The sequence below is a fragment of the Indicator indicator genome, chromosome 2 (assembly GCF_027791375.1).
Source record: "Indicator indicator isolate 239-I01 chromosome 2, UM_Iind_1.1, whole genome shotgun sequence".
Lineage (NCBI taxonomy): Eukaryota > Metazoa > Chordata > Aves > Piciformes > Indicatoridae > Indicator > Indicator indicator.
The window spans coordinates 32116058-32136504 of record NC_072011.1 but is presented as its reverse complement, the minus strand read 5'-3'; the positions used below and the strand labels follow the sequence as shown (position 1 = coordinate 32136504).

Genomic DNA, 20447 nt, shown 5'->3' with positions numbered 1-20447 from the left:
ACATTTGGCCCACCATCTAGCGCACTATTCCCAAGCATGCACTAGCTGCTCTTTATTTTTTTCAGATGCCTGAGAGCTCAGTCACAAACTGACAGAAACCACCTCCCTTGCTTCAAACACCTCACTCATTCTGTTTGATGTCATCGAGCTCTTTCCTCACTTTCTCCAATCCATGTAAGATTTAGCTGACCTTTTTCATAGCTCCCTACAGTTATCCCTTTTACATCACCAAGAATCTAAGCCTACAGAAAAGCCAAGTAGGACTTGATAAGATAGAAAAGTAATGCCATTATAGGAATTACCTGGAACTACACAGTTCCAGAAGAGCACAGTTGTTTAAGTTGCTTGAAAAATCTATGAAATCAATAGAGGTCTTTGTTAAATGCTATGAGACTTTCAGAGGGTTGGCCTTAATTGCTAAAAATTTCATGAGCAAGTGCAAATCTGCAGCTACATTAATGGAAGGCAGTTGATCATTTGGCTGTATGTCACTATATCTACCTCTGGTATACTATTTTTCAACATGAAGTTTTTCTACCTGAGTTCTTCAGAATCAAAAGAATTAAAAAAAAAAAAAAAAAAAAAGAATGTGGGGCAATAGGATGAATTTCAGCCAGGTCAGAGCCTGAATTCTCCTCTGAAAGAAGGAAAGACATCTAAATAGTTATTAACTTGATATTTTTAATATTCACCAAGCCAGATTCTTTTCTGATAGAAATCAGCACTCTGTCATGGGACTCAGTGAAGCTGTTCTAGCTAGGGTCAAGTGCTGGTTGGACTCATCACATTTAACATAGAGAACTACATGAAATACTGAAAATGCTAGGTGAAAATTTGTTTCATTATTGTCAGTTAGCCAAGTCCTCTGCTGTTACCTCATCTACTCCCTGTCTCTCATAACTCTGACTGACCATTTCCCTATGTGAAGCTGCTGTCTGTTGCTTTTGGTTTGTTAATTTATAAATTGTGTTCCTTCTCTTTGGAGATGAGAGGCTGTTTACACATTTACCGAAGCTGCTTATTTCACAACCACATGGAGACTGCTGCTGTGTTTCATTTGTATCTTTGAAAACTTTCCACTGTCTCAGTAAAACGTTCAATGTCCCACAGGTCTCTGGAAGCCTTACATGAAGGATGGCTTCTTCCATCTCTTTCAGCAGATGCAAATATTAAACCCCAGGAATCTCAAGTCATCATTAAAGTCCCTGCTGAGACACAGTGGCCTTCATGTGGCCTTACTAACACAAGGTGCCCTTGGATAGTGTTAAATCCAGGTCCATTAGGTACAAGAGGACTCTGTACCTCTGTGTCATCTGTTTTTTGCCTTTGCACTGCACCTAAAAAATGTTTTGCTTCACCAAAATACTGAGTGTTTTAAAACTTAATTCTCTTTACTGTATCTATTTTAGAGGCCAGGTAGGCCAACTGAAAATCGTATCCTGCTCTTCCTATGCTGAAACTACATCTTTCTTCACTAGTCTTGGTTGTTATGCTTACAGCTGGAGTACATACAGGTTTCCAAGCACTGAAAGGTATTTCTTCAGCTATGAAAAGCTCTCCTCTCAAATATTATACTAGAAAATAGTGAGAATTGCACCTCTACTTTCAGTATCTCATAATAGTACTTAGAATAAGGATTGAGCTATAGCTCTGTAATGATGTCTGATAGTTTCACCACCTAACAAATGGGGGTGGTGTTAGACCATCTTACCATGATATCCTGGACATCATGTCATAGAAACATGAACCATAGAGTCATAGAATGGCTTAAGTTGGAAGGGACCTTAGAGGTTATCTACTCCAACTTCCCTGACATGGGCAGGGATGCCTCTCTACTGGACTCAGTTGCTTAAGACTTCATCTGACCTGGCCTTGAACACCCCCAGAGGAGGCATCCACAGTCTCCTTGGGCAGCCTTTTCCAGAGTCTCACCACCCTTGTACTGAAGAACTTCTTCCTAAGATCCAGTCTAAACTTATTCTCCCTCAGCTTAAAACTGTTCCCCCTTGTCCTGTCACTAGACATCCTTATGGAAAGTCCCTCTTCAGCCTTCTTGTAGGATCCCTTCAGGTATCTGAAGTTAGCTATAAGGTCCTTCCAGAGTCTTCTCTTCTCTAGGCTGAACAACCCCAGCTCCCTCAGACTATGCTCCTAGCAGAGGTGTTCCAGCCCTTGCATCATCTTTGTGGCCCTCCTCTGGACTCACTCCAGCAGGTTTGTGTCCTTCTTATGATGGGGACACCAGAACTGGGTGCAGTATCCGAATACATGGAGTAATTTTGGCTGCAGGAGACCTCGAGACGGATGTCTGTAGTCCAACCTGCTCATCACAGAACTACATAATATCCTTTTTATTTTTCAGACCTTTAATGAGACATAGCTGCTATTATTTATGTGTATGTACTTAATTACACCTTTTAATGTGCTTTCTCCAGATACCCCAAATTTACATGTAGCAGAATGGTTTGGCATAAATGGTACCCCTTCTGCTGCTTGCCCTTTTTCCCAGAGCCACCTGAAATGTTTGTCCTCAGGCAAGAGTATGTGGATTCAAACCATGAGGATTTTATTTGGTTTTTGTTAACCTTGAAGTTTAAAAAGCAAAAGTGAAGTTTTTCTGTGTAACTTATTTTCAGTATGTCAGTGACTGTAAGGCTGTAAAGTAAATAAGGCTCTTTCCTTTAAACTCTCAGAGTTTTAGTCCTGAGCCCAAGGACTGACAAACAGTGCAATGGGATGTTGTTTATTCTCCACAGCTAAGCTGAGGAGAAGGGATACGCACTAACTCCCACCCAAAGCAGATGAACAAGGTAATAAAATCAGATTTTATCCGTCATCTCCATTTTGAATCATATTCTCTGGTGGAAAGCTACCATTTGTAAAGGTGTCTTAGCACTGAAAAACACAGAAATGGTTGCACATGGGTGTGTAAGTACATAGATGAACCTGTCTGCCCATCAGCTCATATCTTACCATTGTTTCCATCCAACAAAGCCTATGGATGTTCATAGACAGTATTATGTCGCTGCTTGACAGGGTTTTTCAATTTACAATGTCCTGCTCATAAACTTATGTTGCTGCCAACCTCCACCTTTGATTATTTATCTATTTTACCAGCTACATCTTTGACTGACAAGGAGGGTGGCCAGCTCCCACAGACCCGGACTGAACAGGATCTTCAGCCGCATATTGTGCATTTATGTGAAGTTGCCTTTTCATGCAAACACAAACAATCCTGGGAAATCTGGACATAGTCCATAACCACTAGGCAGCTGGACAAAAAGGTTTTTTCCACTTCTGGAGCACTGCCAGCCTCCAACACTTCTCACTGTAACATCCATCTTTATTGAGAGCTGTTAATTATAGCTACGAAGTCTGTTACCATCCAGGCACTTTCCTTTTTTAAAGCAGCTTTAAAGGTTACTGCCTTCAAGATATTTTGACACAGATCTGGGTTGGAAAAAACCCCACAGAATTCCTTATTCCTTCCTGAGCTTTGTTGGTGTTTTGTTGCTGTTGTAAACAACATGGGAAAAACTATCCAGGATAGTCCCCATTGAATCAGTTTGTGCATTGGGTGTTAAAATACTTGATATGATGATCAAGGTAAAATGTTTTCTGCAGAAAGATCAGCTATGAATTCTGTCTTCTTCTGTGTTACGAGGATGGGAAACCAGCACATCCATGCTCACCTCAACTTTCTGCTCCTTTTTCCACACAGTAGACATGATAACACACTCTTTTCTTTCCCAGTTCCATTTTTCCTTTGCCAGACATAAAATGCAGTTACTTTTCTGGTTTTGTGTTGAGGTCATGCCTGGGTGCGGGAAAGGGAGGAGATGACCCCTGAGGTTACTTCAGCCTAGCTTACTTTGGTTCCACAGTCTTAGCCAGTGCAGAGAGATCAGTATGGGTAAAATCAGAATTAGTGGATTTGCTCTTGAGGTGTCCTGAGAAAAGCCCTAGCAGCATGCAAGCTTGGCAGCTTGCTGCACTACCCAGAAGAAGAGCCAGTTAATGAAATGAAGTTTAACTACTGCCCACGGATCATTCAGTGCTGCAAGACACAATATTTTTTTCCAAGTAAAAGCCATTACATAAACACAGTGTTTCATAGCACATGCCCTGCCTGCAGGTAACAAGAACAATTACTTCTCTTCCTAGTCCTTGCTTCAAGCACCATTACCTCATAGATGGCATATAATGTAATTATTTTAGAGCATCTGTTCAAACCACAGCAGAGAAGACAAAAGTAATGGAACAACACCACAAAATTACAGGACATTGCTTAATTCAATCATCCTTGGAACGATTCTGCAAACCAGGCTCAAGATTAAAGAATATATGTTTCTCCTGATCAAGCAGTACCTAGTTTTTATTCTTGATTATCATTCCACAAATGTCCAAAAGCCCAGAAGAGGTGATTCTCAACAGGTGAAGGACCTTCAGATTAAGGAAAAGCTTTTTACAGGAAGTCAGTGTTAAACTCTTTCCAGAACAATATGGTCTGAAGTACAAACACAATCTCTAATATAAACTGGAAGGCTAAATTAGAAAGGAATGGTTTTCCAAGGCAGGACTCATGACCATTTTCTCACAGAAGCTAAGACACAAGATCTCAAAGGCAGTATTAGCTACCTAAACAGAATGAATCAGCAAACAAGACAAAAAGAATTCTAAAGGTGTTTCCAGGAGACGTAAAAAAGCTGGGGTAGGTTTAGAAAGTGAGGTAAATACATAAATGTCCCCAAGACCCATCTACGTTCCTGAGACCACCATGCAGGCTTTGCATTGTGAGAGCTACCTCCAGAGAGGTTAGGACTTAGGAATTAATTTTGGGGTGTTCTGCCACCCACTCAGGAGTACAATGTAGATATCAAGTTTCCATACCATGTATTTAAGGAACAGAAAAATTACCACCTGGAACATGGATTCAGGATAATTTTTTCAAGCTTTTAAATTGAAAACATTAGGAGGAGTGTCACCTTGAGACTTGCTAGGCAACTAACTCTAGGAGGGTGGAGAGCTCTCACTAACAGCTAGTTTGGCCAACAAACTTTCTCCTTAGCCTTTCTTGATGTTTACCTTACACACCCCACATTTATGTCTACTCTGCAGGCATTTCCTCTCTCCATGCATTTTGTGAGTGAACTGGACATTCAGCTTCAAGCTGGCAGTGCTGGAATGGCAGTGCTGGAATATGCAGTGTGGCACCGAGGAACTAGCTGTGACAAGGTTCCTTGCTAATCTAAGTACTAGTACTACCTACAGAGTGTAGAAAAGATTTAATGTGAACAAAAAGCTACTCTGGAGGACTATATATTTTCTCAAGAACAGGCAGCCTGTACAGAATGTGTTTGACAGGTGGTTGAGACATTTTTGTTTTCAGGAGCCACAAAGAGCAAAAACTGATGGCATTAGTCTTTAATCACCTAAGAAAACAAGTCTCCTCAAGGAGGTAGCTGAAATGACAACTTACATGATCATCTGGCAATAATGCAGCACTGATGTATTATGTTAAGGCAACAGCGAGAAAGTATTTCCAAAACTCCCAAGGGATGATGCACCCCTATCCCATGTCTCATGAGGACACAATTTCCTTTTCAAAATGAGACAGCAGCTATCACAGGTTTCATCAGGAAAAGGTAAGTATTTAACTCCGAGGAACAGAAGTTAACAGCAGCATCACCCTGTGTGCTGGGGCTTGGGGTTCGGCTGAGCCAAACCCAAATTCATGACCAAGCTGAATGCACAGCAAACTGAATGTCAGACAGATGCCCACCCACACTGCCTATACCACAAACACCACACTCTTCCAGCAGAAGGCTTCACTACTGCTGCTACTTGCTAATAGTGTAATTTGGCCTTGTCTTCAGCTAGAACCACCAGAAGAAAAGTGCAGATTCAGTGAAAACAGTCTGAGAAGCAATACAGTGGTCCAACAATAACACACCACCACCACCACCAGTTCAGGTATCTGCAGGACAGTTATAGATGACTATGAGTAAAATAAACTTTTAACTAATTGCTTCAATACCAAGCACAAATGCAAGTCCTGACAGACTGAGATCAAACTGATCCAATATGGAGTTACTCCTGGCTTTTATCTAACTCTGGTAAGTATCAGGTGTTACATCTTCTAATTCCAAGGGTTCCTCTGGTTCTTTTTGTTCTTTGGTTGTTAGTTGTGGGTTTTTTTTGGGGGGGTTGTGGTGTTTTGTTTTGGTTTTTGTTTAGTTGGTTTGGTTTGGTTTTATCCCTCAACAAGCTAATAGGAACTCGAACTGTAAAATGTTTTTATTTTGAGGATCACAAAGAAATAAGTATTATTTTAAGGCTAACGTACTGAATTAGAAAAATAGAGTTTATAAACTGAAGGTTTTTGAAAGAAAAGATGCTTCATTGTCTGATGTTAGCTAAAAACACTTGGGTCCATCATGTTTTATGCCTTCGCAGCATATTTATGACTCTGTTAATGCTGTCTGCATTGGTGGTGAAGCTCCCACATAAGTAATAATATAAATCAGTAGGATGCCAAAAGTCAACCACGCTGCAACACTTTAATGCTGCTGGGTAAGAGAGACTCATGAATACAGAATGCTGAAAATCAATAGTAAAAAAGTATCCAGTTGTGCCAAATAAGCCTCTGACCTTCTTCCCACTTAGAGTTTTATCATGGTCAGGTGGTTGGTTACCAGTGCTACGTGCCCAGGTTCTCTGCCTGCTGCAGAAGAGGAAGGCAGTGCTCATGGTGCAGTGAGTGGCACTTTCCTGTGAGTCAAGATCATACTGAAGGACCCAACTCCTAGAATTCCTGGGGATGCAGGGGTAGCATTCCAGAAATACAAGTGAAACACATTTAGAAACTGGGGGCCACATTCTCCCAAACATCATGTGCAGCTGAGGCAGTGACAATGTCTGGCCACTGAAGGGCTTGGTCTAGATTCTGAGCTCATAGGCATATAAATTAAAAGTGGCTCTTGTGAAAGTAATATACTGGTAAATCAGAGTGAAATCTAACACGTTAGTCCTCTACCATTGCTGCCTCTAGTATTTTGGTTCAGTTTCAAAGAAATAACTTTATTTTGGCATTACCTGCAAATTTTTCCTTTATTTTCAAAGAAAAATCTTCAAATTCTGAAAGATTAGTGGCAGCTGACTTGGAGACAGTATAGAGACAAAACTGATTCAGTGAGAAAGAACATGTTAGCACATGCTCAAACGTGGTTGCAGATCAGTGTGGGTATGTGCAGCTATTCTTTCATTCATCCAACACGTCAGGTGCATTGAAGGTTGTACAAGTGATTTAGCTTTCGGTTTCTGACGTTTTCTTCAGCCCTAATGCTTTATGAAATAAAAATCAAGATCTAAATGATATACAAATAAATAAACAATCAATCATGCTGTGATGGTTTAAAACTGTCTTTTTAATTTTTCTTCTCAAAGTTCAAGTAGAGAAAGCTAAAGAATGTAAAAAAGTCACTACTGGGTGTAAGAAAGCAAAATAATGATTGTTCTAAACACTTCCATTGGATAGATAGAAATATTTAAGAACCACTACTCAAAACAAAGTAGGGGCAGTTGGGGTCTGAGTTTGCAACTTGCCGGGCTCTCTGGCTGCTGCTTCTTCTCTTCTGGCTGAAGATAACACACTGACCTTGACGAGCTAAGTTAACAGCCTCTCTGCTTCTTAACTCTCTGCTTTCTGCCAGGGGGGTCTGGGGGGAGGAGGCCCCTGGGAGAGAAGCCCCTTGGGAAAGGCCCCTTTGGGGGGAAGCAAAGGGAGCTTGGTTGTGCTTTTCAGTTGATCGCATATATTTGTAAATGTTGTGAATTGTGTATATTTTTACATATTCAATGCATTTCATCATAGATTGTGGATTTGCTTGTCAATACAGTTTTCATTTGTTTCCAAACTGAGCTAGCCTGGTTATTGTCGGTGGGGGGGATTTCAGCTCTCACACTGATACACATGCAAACCTTTCTGGAAAGTCCTGCCTTTTCCCTTTCAAAAAAATCATTAGGTAAGACCATATAATCAAAATAAACAAGCTTTCTGAGATATTCTCCTCCTAAACTGTGAGCACAACTCTCCATTATTTTCCCAGCTGGCACACACACAGTAAATCTTTATGAAAGGTGTGTTTCGGCCTGCCTAGAGATACTCAAAGCTAGGCAATATCTTGCAGACTTTTTAATTTAATCTTTCATGTAGCCAGGGAGTTTTAAGCTCTAGTGCTTTTAATTTATGTTACCTCATAAATTAATAATGTAGGTATGACGGAGAGTAGCTCATCAGATTAAATGTGCCATTTTATAAAGTGTTTTGGAAGCAAAAAGTATGAAGCCAAAAATTAAGTACACTTAAATGATCCATTAGGTACATAAATCATTACATGTGTTATTTCTGGACTGGACAATGGCTCAAATAAACAACAATTTGGTTACTGTAATTTTATTTTAAGCTAGTGAGCACTTGCACAAGAAGTAAGAGAGCAATGCTGACCCTGGAATGCTCCTCTGTGGCCTGCCAGAGCTCTCTGCATCACTCCTCAAGCACACAGTCCTATGCCAAGGGTGTGTGGCACCTTTGGTAGCAAGCATGGGACAAGTTCTCCCTGAGTAATCTACATCTGGGCACAACTATGGCATCTGATGGAGATGAAAGGGGAGACTAGAGAAGTCTGGACGTGAAGTTTTGGGTTGGTTTGAAAAGTGACTCGCTCCCCATGCTGTGGACAAAACCAATTGCCTATGTCAACTTAAATAGGAAGTTCCTTATCATGCAAATGGCTCAACTGGAAATTTTTAATACTTTACATTATGGTCTAATACACAAAATCTTATAAGGAAACTGACTAAACCTGCTCTTAAATTTAATGTGCTGCTACAAAATTTTGGCCACAAGTTTATTACAATTGTATGTGCTATAAAATGTGAAAAAACCCCACCCTGCAGCTTTAAAGGGTTTTGTGTCCATGACACACAATGCTCTTCTGTGAGAAGACAAAACATACAAATTAAAGTATTTACAGGATAATAACGGTTGGTATTCTTCACAAGCTCTTTAGCTGTACCGTGAGGTACCCCAAAGCATGCCTGCTGGCTCAGGCCCTGCAAAGCTGCCCACTGAGGCAGGGGCGGTGTGAAGGCACTGTTTGTGCCTGCACTGAGGGGAAGCTGAGCTGCTCAGCCCTGCGGAGGAGGAGGCAGCTGTGCAAGTGTCCTTGGGGAGCCCTGCTGCCAAAAAACACTAGGTGCCTGTGGATTGCAGCAATCTGTGCAGCCAAGGTCTGAGAATCCCTACCTTTAACTATCTAACTGCTAAGGTGACTTAGATGTCATATTTCTGCCTTCCTCCACTGCCAGAGAGATCAGATAGTGTACAAAATACAGTGAAGATGAAGGATAAAAGAAGCAAAAAGCAATTATGCAAGTTTCTTGTTAGTTCCAGGTCATAATTGTTTTTTTAACTATCAATAAGTCCCTGAAATGTCTCTCTAACATGTCCAACTATGCTTGGAGTGCAAGCTTTCCTGAAGATGGTAATGCCTTATATCGAGCTGCAGAGTCTCTCTATACATCCTTCTCTCTCTCTGTGCATATAGATGCAATATGCAAAAAGGGGGAAAATTAAGAGGGGATGCTGGAATGCAATGCTTGGGTATTCTGCTGTACATGCATGTGACATCTCAGCTGTAATGGACCAAGCAGAAGAACAGGAATTATTTTCACAGTAACTCTTAGTGCAGCACCACTGAAAGGTCTCAGTTTAGATAGTGGATGTGCTGAGGCAGACACTAAGTAAACATAGGGTAAGGGACAGTTCTCCCTCTTCCTTAAAGGTCTGCCTCATATAAATGAATAGAGAGTACAAGGAAATCAGAGGTCTGTGGTGACTTGCTCAAAACCACAAGCAAAATCTGCAGCAAAGCTAGCAAGCAAAGCTATACCCCCAAATGCCCAAGTCTACCCTGACACCAGGAAAAAGCTCTTGTCAATTAACCCTATTCAGTCTGCTGGTCACACACACAAATGTGTGTTCTTTACCAAGCCTGCTACAAGCTTACTTGTAATGATATCCCACTGCATCCCATCCAGGCTTCAGGGCTTGCACCTGCTATTCAACTGAGTCATCATGTAATGAAATGGAAGACATAAAACAACCAACCATATAAATTAACTGCAGCAACAAGGACAATAAAGCTCTGGTTTAAAGCCCACGGATATGACAAGCCATAATTGCTTGCTCCAGAGTTCAGCTGTATTTAAAACATTATCTGAGGGCAGCTAGAAAATAAAATACTTAAAAAACCAAAAAACCCCAAAAGGATAGTAGCTTTGGGCTAGCATTCATTAGGCTTTAGATTACACTGTTGCTTTCCCTAACCTCCAGGCTTCTCTCAAGCCTGAAAGAATCATGTTTGCTCTGGAGTAAACAAATACAAACGCACAAGACTGAAATCCAGGAAAAATGGCATCTTAAGAAAATGTATTTAAAACTTCTGCATGCTGCTCTAGGATCTGAGTGAACAGTGACAATTCCTTTATCTGCAGCCTACTGTTATTTTACATTTTTCCTGTAGTAAGTTTCCACCTCAATGCTGCACAGCTGGAAGCTGAGAAATGTGTACTTCTTACTGTTTACTTTCTGAGCTACTTCATTAGAAGGCTGTGAGCCCCACTGTGTAACATAAGGGCAAAATGTTGTTCACTTCCTTCCATGTATCAGGGAAGCTCTCTGACATGGGACATCTTGATGGCTGAGTCATCCCATCTGTCCCAGACACCTCTCAGGCGAAAATGAGATGAGCTGAAGGATTGCTCACCAAGAGTCCTTCAAGCAGCCAGAGCATCCTTAGCCCCCCACAGAGGATAGGCACTCAGGGTTTTCCATGAGTGCTTCAGGCTTTGTGGGTTTGGCTTGTTGCAAGACACAGCGTGCTGAAGATGAATTGCTGTCTTTGGTTATGACTGAACTTCCTCCCGGAAATAAACACAACAGCTCAAGTTTACCGAGATCAGAGTTTGGCCCTTGATGTCAGGGGCATAATGCCAGGAAAATACTGCAATACTTTTTACTTGGCTATTCAAGGCACTGCACTTGTCCTGAGTTTGGAAAAGAAAAGCTTACTTAGGTTACTCTGAGACTGCCATAAAAGTCACTTGTGGATAGAAGAAAAAGATATTTATAAAAAAATTATGTTCACAGTGGTTTGTATGGAAAACTCTTGAGAAGTACTTGCAGAAAATGTGGACTTCCATTACACGCCTTTTATGTATTGGAAATAAATCCAAATTTCCTATTGGTGAAGGGAAATTGTATTAACATAGCACCTAGCACAGGACACACTATGAATTCAGAACATCCTTTAACAAACCCAGAGAGAACAGCAATCGCAAGCTTGATTTAACTGATTGGGAATAAATGCCCACTAGATGTACAGCAGCATGCAAGAGCCACAGGAGAAAAAACAAAAGTTCCCATACCTGTATCTTTGCTTTGGAGACTGCTTTTCAGCTGACTTAAAAACATGTCCAAGATAGTACAAAGGAAAGAATAAAAAGTTCCAGTTTGTTGCAAACCACGTTAGAGTGAAGGGTGCGTCAAATTTCTTAAAGGTCAGTTTTGCTAGCTGTGTTGAACCTGACCAAGAGGAGCAGACACCCAGGACCATGGCCACACCCCAGAAAATCTTCTTGAGTTGCGTCACAGAGCATTTCCAGCAACAGCGGTTCACTCTTCCGCCACCGTCCGCCCCAGCTTGCATCTGTGCTTCCGCTGGGGCTGGAGATTCCCGGGAGCGTTCATCCCCTGGGGAAAAGAAAACACAAGGCTTACTAAGAAAATCCAGATTGCATTTCAGTTTTCAAATCCTAGGCCCTTCTGAAGTCATGTGGAGCTTTACCAGCAAAAGAACCTACCAGGTCTTGCCACAAAACACCCTTCATTTTTAGATCATTGCAGAGCCTCTGGTTCAACTGAGGCTTAATCACAATGCAAACAGTAATTATCACTCCTAGATTTAGAAGCCACAGGGTAAAAACTAATTGAAAATGACATGTTGCTCTGATGTACACAGAAAGGCTTAACACACCACTTAAACTGATGCTGTTAGACTGTGCAAATGAATGAAAAATATGGCATTGAGTTTAATGAAGCAGCAAAAGGGGATGACAACAACACTTTGTATTGTTATTTGCTTGGATAATGCAGAAATGGGCACCTTATGAAATACAGTTTTTCAAAAGGAGAGGGGGGGCAATGTATTTAACCTTGCAGTTAAGCACAATTACTGCAAGTAGAAAAATTAATACTGAACTTGGATCATCAGTCATTTCAGTGATCCCTAGAAAAACAGCTGTCCCCAGCTGGCAAAAACTAGACCAACCCACAAGCTGCCCTGAAGATCATCCCAGACTCTGCAGCCCTAACTTTGTTCAGCTTGAGTCCTGCACCAAATGAGACTGTACTGGAACTCTGCCCTGGTATAACTGCACTTAGCATGCTGCTGGAAATTTCTCTCACAGAAAATCTTGCCCTTTACATCCTTAAACGTGAGTTGTTATAGCTCTGCTATCATGCCACTACCAGCAGATACCATATCCAGCCTGTCAGTGCACCAGGAAAGTGAGGTGAGGTGCTTCATATGTATTGGCAGACCTCACCAGCAGGCCACTGCCTTTAGGGCTCTCACCTTAAGGTAAAGAGCCTTAACTTAAATTCTTCCTTAAATTCACTCCAATTAACACCTGCTAAAGCTGTCAGTCACCCACATGCAACACTCATCAGTGATTTCTGTTAAAGGCTGACTTCAGTTTAGTTGATCCATTCACTTGAAGGAGAAGGAAATAGCAACTCCTGTTGAAAGACAGGAACCTACAGTTTCAAGTGTCCAGAGGTCACTGCATGCATTGAAAGATGAAAAGAGAGATACAAGAACAATCAGGACAAGTCAGAACTGTACTATTGCCAAACATTTAGAATCGTGGAATCACAGAATCAGTCAGGGTTGAAAGGGACCACAAGGGTCATCTAGTTCCAACCCCCCTGCCATGGGCAGGGACACCTCACACTAGACCAGGCTGGCCAGAGCCTCATCCAGCCTGGCCTTAAACACCTCCAGGGATGGGGCCTCAACCACCTGCCTGGGCAACCCATTCCAGGCTCTCACCACTCTCATGGTGAAGAACTTCTTCCTCACTTCCAGTCTGAATCTCCCCACTTCCAGTCTGAATCTCCCCACTTCCAGCTTTGTTCCATTCCCCCTAGTCCTGTCACTACCTGATATCCTAAAAAGTCCCTCCCCAGCTTTCTTGTAGGTCCCAGAGTGAGACATGTGCATATGGAAACTCCTTTCTTATCCTGGCAAGAATCAGTATTCAGAATGGAGAATCTTTTCAAGCCTCTTATTTCAAGTTTAGATAAATTGACATTTACATGGACTAATACATTAGTAAATAAAAGGTATATTCCAATGGAGAGAACTATTTGATTACATTTTTACAGATAAGACATGCATGAGCTGAGCTAACAGCACCACTAGTTTGCCTAGTAAAGCTGTATTTTGTAACGGAAAAAAAAGCATGGCCTCTGATATCTTGAAATTTAGAAGGCCAGTACAGCAGCAGTGATGTAAACATGTAGTCTTTTTGAGTGGCTTTAAGTAAGATGGGGATGTTGCAGATATTTCCACCTATGTCAGGCTGTGTGGGCAGCCTCTCCGCAGATGCACCAGCAGGCCAACGAATTATCCGGAGTCAACATGGCTTTGTATTAAACACCTAGTGGAAAGGTTACAAGCTACTTGTTACTTGTTATAAGAAGCTAGAATTTTAAAAAGGCTGTCTGTGAATTCTGGGTTCAATCAAAATCATTTCAATACACTGTCTTTGTAATACATTGCTTGCAACTAATGCTTCTTGCCTCAGTCATGGCACAGACCGGTCAGGGTTCCGTTTATCAACAGTACATCCATTTCTTTTAACTTCACCATACAAAGGGCAGCTGCCCCCACTGTCTTTGCTGTCCACTACACAAGTCCTGCAATGATTACAGAATATTTAATTTCCTTTCAGGCTTTTCTGCCGGGGGTACTATACTGTACACCAAAAATTTCACACACTCTAATGAACTCCAGCATCATTTCCATGGACAAGAGGTAGCGCTGGGCACAGAAGAAGCAAATCCAGGCAGTCAAGGTGCCAAGCAAAAGCTTAGGAATGGTTTGTGTAACTGCATCAACACATGGAAGAGCCTTCTCCTGCTCTCTGAAACAACTTAGAGAAGTAGGCAAAAATGTTGCTCCTTCTAGAACAGCATATTTGCCATCCCTGTCTTCTCTGAAGTTATTCCCCCAGGAAGCAGGAAACCAGAATTTAAACCTCTCCTGTTGGAGATATTGAACACTAGGAAACATGCTTTAAACCACTAGAATATATGCTATCCCAAGATGAGTAGGTTCTCTGAATCACAACATGGAAGCTGTGTTATTTTGTTCTAAAATAAAAACTGATTACTGAGACAGCAATATAGCATGCTTGTCCCTCTGGCTCAGTGGTCTTGGCAACCACTGAAAAGGGGGAAGGTCATGTATACACCATCTGATACTGTATACATGTATAGATCATGTATACACCATCTGATGCACCAGACACTCAACATAATAAACCAGTGCAGTGTTTGGGGGCCCACCCCACAACAGATACTGGCAAGCATTCGACACTGTTTCCCACAGAATCCTTCCATCTAAACTGAGGCAGTGTGGTCTGGATGATCAATTGGTGAGGTTGAGTGGGTTGAAGGAAAGAAGTCAGAGAGTTGTGGTCAATGAGACAGAGTCTGGTTGGAGGCCTGTGTCTAGTGGAGTCCCTCAGGGGTCAGTATTGGGACCAGTACTGTTCAATCAATGACCTGGATGAGGGAACAGAGAGCACTGTCAGCAAGTTTGCTGAGGACACAAAACTGAGTGGAGTGGCTGACACACCAGAGGTGGAGAGCTGGGCAGGGAGAAATGTAATGAAGTTCAACAAGGGCAAGTGTAGAGTCTTGCACTTGGGAAAGAGCAACCCCATGGATCAGTATAGGTTGGGGACTGACCTGTTGCAGAGAAGGGAAGGGGGGAAAAGGACCTGGGGATCCTAGTGGATGGAAGGCTGACCATGAGCAAGCAATGTGCTCTTGTGGCCAAGGCAGCCAATGCCATTCTGGGCTGTATTAGAAGCAGTGTGGTTAGTAGATTGAGAGAGGTTCTCTTCCCCCTCTATTCTGCCCTGGTAAGGCCACATCTGGAATATTGTGTCCAGTTCTGGGCCCCTCAGTTCAAGAAGGACAGGGAACTTCTTGGAAGAGTCCAGCACAGAGCCACAAAAATGATTGAGGGAGTGGAACATCTTCCTTACGAGGAGAGACTGAGGGAGCTGGGGCTCTTCAGCTTGGAGGAGACTGAGAGGTGACCTCATCAATATTTATAAATATGTAAAGGGTAAGTGCCAAGAGGATGGAGCCAGGCTGTTCCTGGCGATGCCCAATGACAGGACAAGGGGCAATGGGTGGAATTTGAAGTATAGGAAGTTCCACGGAAACATGAGGAAGAACTTTTTCACTTGTGAGGGTGACATAACACTGGAACAGGCTGCTCAGAGGTGTTGTGGAGTCTCCTTCTCTGGAGATATTCAAAACCCGCCTAGATGCATTCCTATGTGATCTGATATAGGTGATGCTGCTCTGGCAGGGGGGTTGGACTGGATGATTTTTCTAGGTCCCTTCCATCCCCTAGTATTCTGTGATGCTGTGTGATTCTGTGATTTGATTTTGTGTTAAATACACCAACAGAAACATTCACTCTCTGTAAATGACAACATTGCATGTATCACTTTCAAAGTGATCTTGCACCTCAAGGCTTACCTTTGTAGGGGTGCTCATTGTTTGGATGCATTTACATAGTTGATGGAGTAAAAACCTTTCCTAAGCATGATGGGTTTCAAGATGAAACAAGGGCATGTATTGATAAGACAAGTTGTAATGGCTTTAAACTGAAAAAGAGTAGTTTTATATTAGATGTGTAAGGAAGAAATTCTTTACTGTGAGGGTAGTAATACAATGAAACAGGTGTCCCAGAGAAACTGTGGCTGCTCCCTGCCTGAAAGTCAAGGCCAGGTTGGATGGGGCTTTGAGCAACCTGGTCTAGAGGAAGGTGTCCATGGCAGGGCGGTTAGAAGTAGGTGATCTTTAAGGTCACAGTGTCACAGTATCACAGTATATCAGAGGTTGGAAGGAACCTCAAGAGATCATCAGGTCCAAGCCCCCTTCCAGAGCAGGATCACTTAGGGTAGTCTGCACAGGAACATATCCAGGTGGGTTTTGAAAGTCTCCAGAGAAGGAGACTCCACAACCCCCCTGGGGAGCCTGTTCCAGTGCTCCATCACCCTCACTGTAAAGAAGTTTCTCCTCATGTTGAGGTGAAATCTTCTATATTCTAGTTTGAACCCATTGTTCCTTGTCTTATCACTGTGAACCACCAAAAAGAGCCTGGCCCCCTCCACTTGACACCCACCCCTCAGATATTTATAGACATTGATCAGATCCCCTCTCAGTCTTCTCTTCCCACGACTAAATCCTAGGTCCTTTCCAACCTAAACCATTCTATGATGGGCCTCATATTTTGGGGTAAAAAGTTCACTGACCTAGTGATTTGCATTACAAGCTGGAACTTCTTCTAACCATCCATCAGTGAAACCACATCATGCCCTCAAAATTTCCTCTACTTCCAGAGGGCTAGATGCCAAATGGGTAAAGCCTTTTCCAGTGCATGCAACACTGTCCTGGAGGATACCCTGGACGTAATCTGCCCCAAACTAGATTGTGTTTGGAAACGGTGGATGCTACAGATGATATACACCCATGCGGTCCCAACCTCCCGTTTACCATGTGGTGGACTTGCCTGTCAGCTGGCATGCAAAATAGACCAATCTGTATTTTTCTCTGCCCAGCCCCTATGTCCCCACAGGGATAATTTTTGCTACCCAAGTTGCAGGTGCACTGAAGGGGTGATATCAAATTCGCATATGGATGAGAAGCTCATCACTCTCTTTTTAACACTGCTCAAGGGCCAGCTGGCAACAGAATGCACAGAAATCTAAAGATAGCAAAATGGCTTTTCCGAATCAATGAGGCAGGACACTAAAGAATTTTATTTCTGGACATCCTCCTCCAGACTTTTAATGGGATTCTTCCTTTATCCCTTGTAGCAGACTGCTCTGTATGATACTGTAACCCCTATCAGAGAAAATGAAGACGCTGAGATAGAAGAAAAATGCTTCCTTTTTCTTATTTTGGCTTTTCATTCTCCCTTATATTCATTTATTTTCCTGTTTCATAAATCCCAACTGGAGCCACTCTTTTCCCCTCTCTTCTCTATTTTTCAGCCACCCTCTCTCACATAGCATTCAGAAGCACTAGAAGGAAATCACCTCCAATGCTACTGCCTATGTCATTATCTACTGAGATCACCAGCCTCAGAAAACAGCCATCCTTATGTTTCTTCCATGATAGGTGAGACTTCTCTCAGCTGACTTCACATACTTGTAGCAGGGACATCTAAACCTGAGCTACTCATTCCACATTCCCTGTCAAAGCCATGGAGAAAAACAGGCACTGGAAGGCATTAGATGATGTACAGATCCTTGCACTGTATAGGTAGCAGACAGAATGTCTTTAAATATCCTGTCCAGGCCATCTCAAAAATGCTTTAAGGCTTAAGACTCAGTGCACAGCTAGCCAGCTAAAGGCTTACCATGGGACCACACTAACTCACTGCAGATGTTGAAATGTGTTGAAAAATCAAGGGTGGCATGTATCTTCCCAGTTTGAGACGTCTACTGTGCTGATTTGTGTATCTGAGACAGTCATTTACACTTTCTGCATAGTTACTAGACAAAAAAAAAGACATTTCCATACAACTATTTATCTCCTAAAGTAGACAATTAGAAGAAGCCAGATGAATCACCCCCAAGTGCTTGTTTCTCTCCACCAGCCCTAAACAGTCTGAGGCAACAAGCTCAGAAGTAGGTGTCTCTAGCATAGGTGTCTAAAGCTGGGTGAGATGAGTCCCACCTCTCCACTGCTGCTGTCAGGAACAGAGAGTAAAGTCACTGCAGACAGCACTGGGCCCCACCACACAAACATATTTAGCTGTCATCAATGAACTGCTTTAGCTCTTGCCATCTAGTCAGCAAATGAGCAAAAGAACTGTTATAAAAGTGCTGGATGCCTTTGCCTATCCTTCAGAGTGAGAAAATGACCCTCACAGACTAAGGCCTGGCCTATTAGGGACTGAAACATGTTCCTAATGATAATGCACAACTCCCCAGGCTATGAATGTGTTTCCATGTAAGCATATTATTAAACAGTTCTTTAAATCAGACTTCTGGAAAAAAAATCTAACAAAAGCAAGAATCCTTACAGGTCTCTGTGACAATTACAAATGAACCATCCTCAAAGCATTTTCATTTTGCCAGCCTCTCAAATGTTTTTTAGCTGCTTGAATATTGCACAGAACAAGTCTGTAAAACTTGCAAAAATATTATATGCCTATAACAAGTCGTAGAGCCTCAAGTTTTCTCCTTTGGGCAAATGGCCTCCTTACTTCATGCCTTTCCAACATATAAGAATGTCTTCTATTCTGAGCAGACCAGCTTTGATGATACCTTGGTTCCCCTGGCCTTGGACAGTCTGTGGATTAGGGCACCCTCTTGGGCAGACAGGAACCCTGCTCCTAGGACACAGGGTGGAAGGCTGCCCTATGCACTGCGCTATTGAACAGGAGGACACCCTCCTCCACCTCCACTTTTTGAAGGAAATTGTTCATCTTAGCTGCCATCTCAACTCTGAGAAAAGAGTGATAAATGCTAGACAGCGAGCAACAGGCATCCTAGCATGGTGTAAAGCACAGGACTCTGCTTGGCATTACCTGCTGGGCAACTGAGATGATTCTTCCTGCAAATTCACTGGTGTCCCTTGACAGGGGTCAACAGACACGTTGATAAAGGTGATGCAGTTTATCTTCCTACATTTTTAAGAGGCTTCTGACAAAACCCCACTTCAAAGGCCTTTACAGAAAACAAGCAGTGAGAAGTAAATATAGTAATGGGGGAAGTAGCTGAAGCTCTGCAGAGGTCTGCTGTGGAACCTGCACTCTTCATTGTAACCACAGATAATGTAAACAAAGGGGAGAGTGGTGAGATTCCTAATGACAAAGTTTCCTAATGACATAAAGTTAGGCAGGTCAAGCAAGGTCCATCTGTAAGTGATGACAGGGTCTGTAACTGGGTCATAGATCAGCAGATGATGAATTGTGCCATTAAAGAATTACAGGTGGGAGTAAACAACCCACACACTGCACAGAGGTGGGGCTCTGGTCATTGCCACCAGGGCAATACCACTGCCCCTCACAGACTGCTCCTCAAAACGGGCATCAGTGTTCAAAAGCTACCAAAAAAGCAAAATAACTGCCAAAAATTACTAGGAAAAAAGCAGAAAACACAGAAAATAGGTGTTTCCTACATATGAGTAAACTGCAGTTGTCAGCACACCCACACTACGTGAGATGCATCTCAAGATGGAAAATACACCTTCCTGATCAATTCCATAAAGCTGGAGACAGGACCAGATGGACATTTGGTCAAGTCCCATATGGCAGCTGTGCATGAGATTTTTGAGGAAATTGCTCTTGAGTTTCTACAGGGAAGCTGTGAGTCTCCACAGGGTAGCGGGCAGGTGGGACTGCAGCACTTAGTGTGAAATAACTTGGGGTTTGCACACATTTCCCCAACTTTCCAACCATGGTCGGTGCTGAAGGTCTAACAAAGCAATATTATATTTTTAATGAATACCAATTAATGTACTGCAATAGAAAAATTACAGAACCCCATAAACCTTAATTAAATAAATTAAAATGAGAACATTTGGTCAAAATGACATTGCACAGATGGATTTTTAAATGCTATTTGGAAAACCGAAAGTTTAAACCACTGTCTTTCAATACTGTGCTACTACAGATAAAAATACAGTAACAGATAAAAATAATTTTACTTAATTTCACCATGGAATGGCATGACTAAAGTAAGAATAAATCAATAGAGCTTTAAAATCCACAGTAGAGGTTATTTTAAAGAACAAAACTGGGGTATTAACCTATTAGGTCAGAGGGTCTGAATTTGCTTGAGGTTACAGAATAAGAGATGGTAGGTATCTGGAAATGGGAGAAAATGTATGAACACAGATTTAAAGCCAGGCAAAGGCATTCTGAGTTCAGACTCTCTTTTGCTGTTGTAATTCATAATGTAAATCAAATACTTACACAAAGTAAATTAATTATACAAAGTGTTATGATAATCCATACAGATTATGCAAATTTATCTGATCATCTGACCTAATGTCATCAGAC

The 20447-nt window shown here is 42.1% G+C and overlaps 1 protein-coding gene across 1 annotated transcript in view; it reads right to left on the bottom strand.

Moving 5' to 3' along the window:
- Window positions 1-20447, bottom strand: part of SLC35F3 (solute carrier family 35 member F3) — a 203606-nt gene that overhangs the window by 38130 nt on the left and 145029 nt on the right. Inside the window, exon 3 of the mRNA XM_054398679.1 lies at window positions 11491-11815. Coding sequence (XP_054254654.1) covers window positions 11491-11815 — 325 coding nt within the window. The remainder of the gene's footprint in view (window positions 1-11490; window positions 11816-20447) is intronic.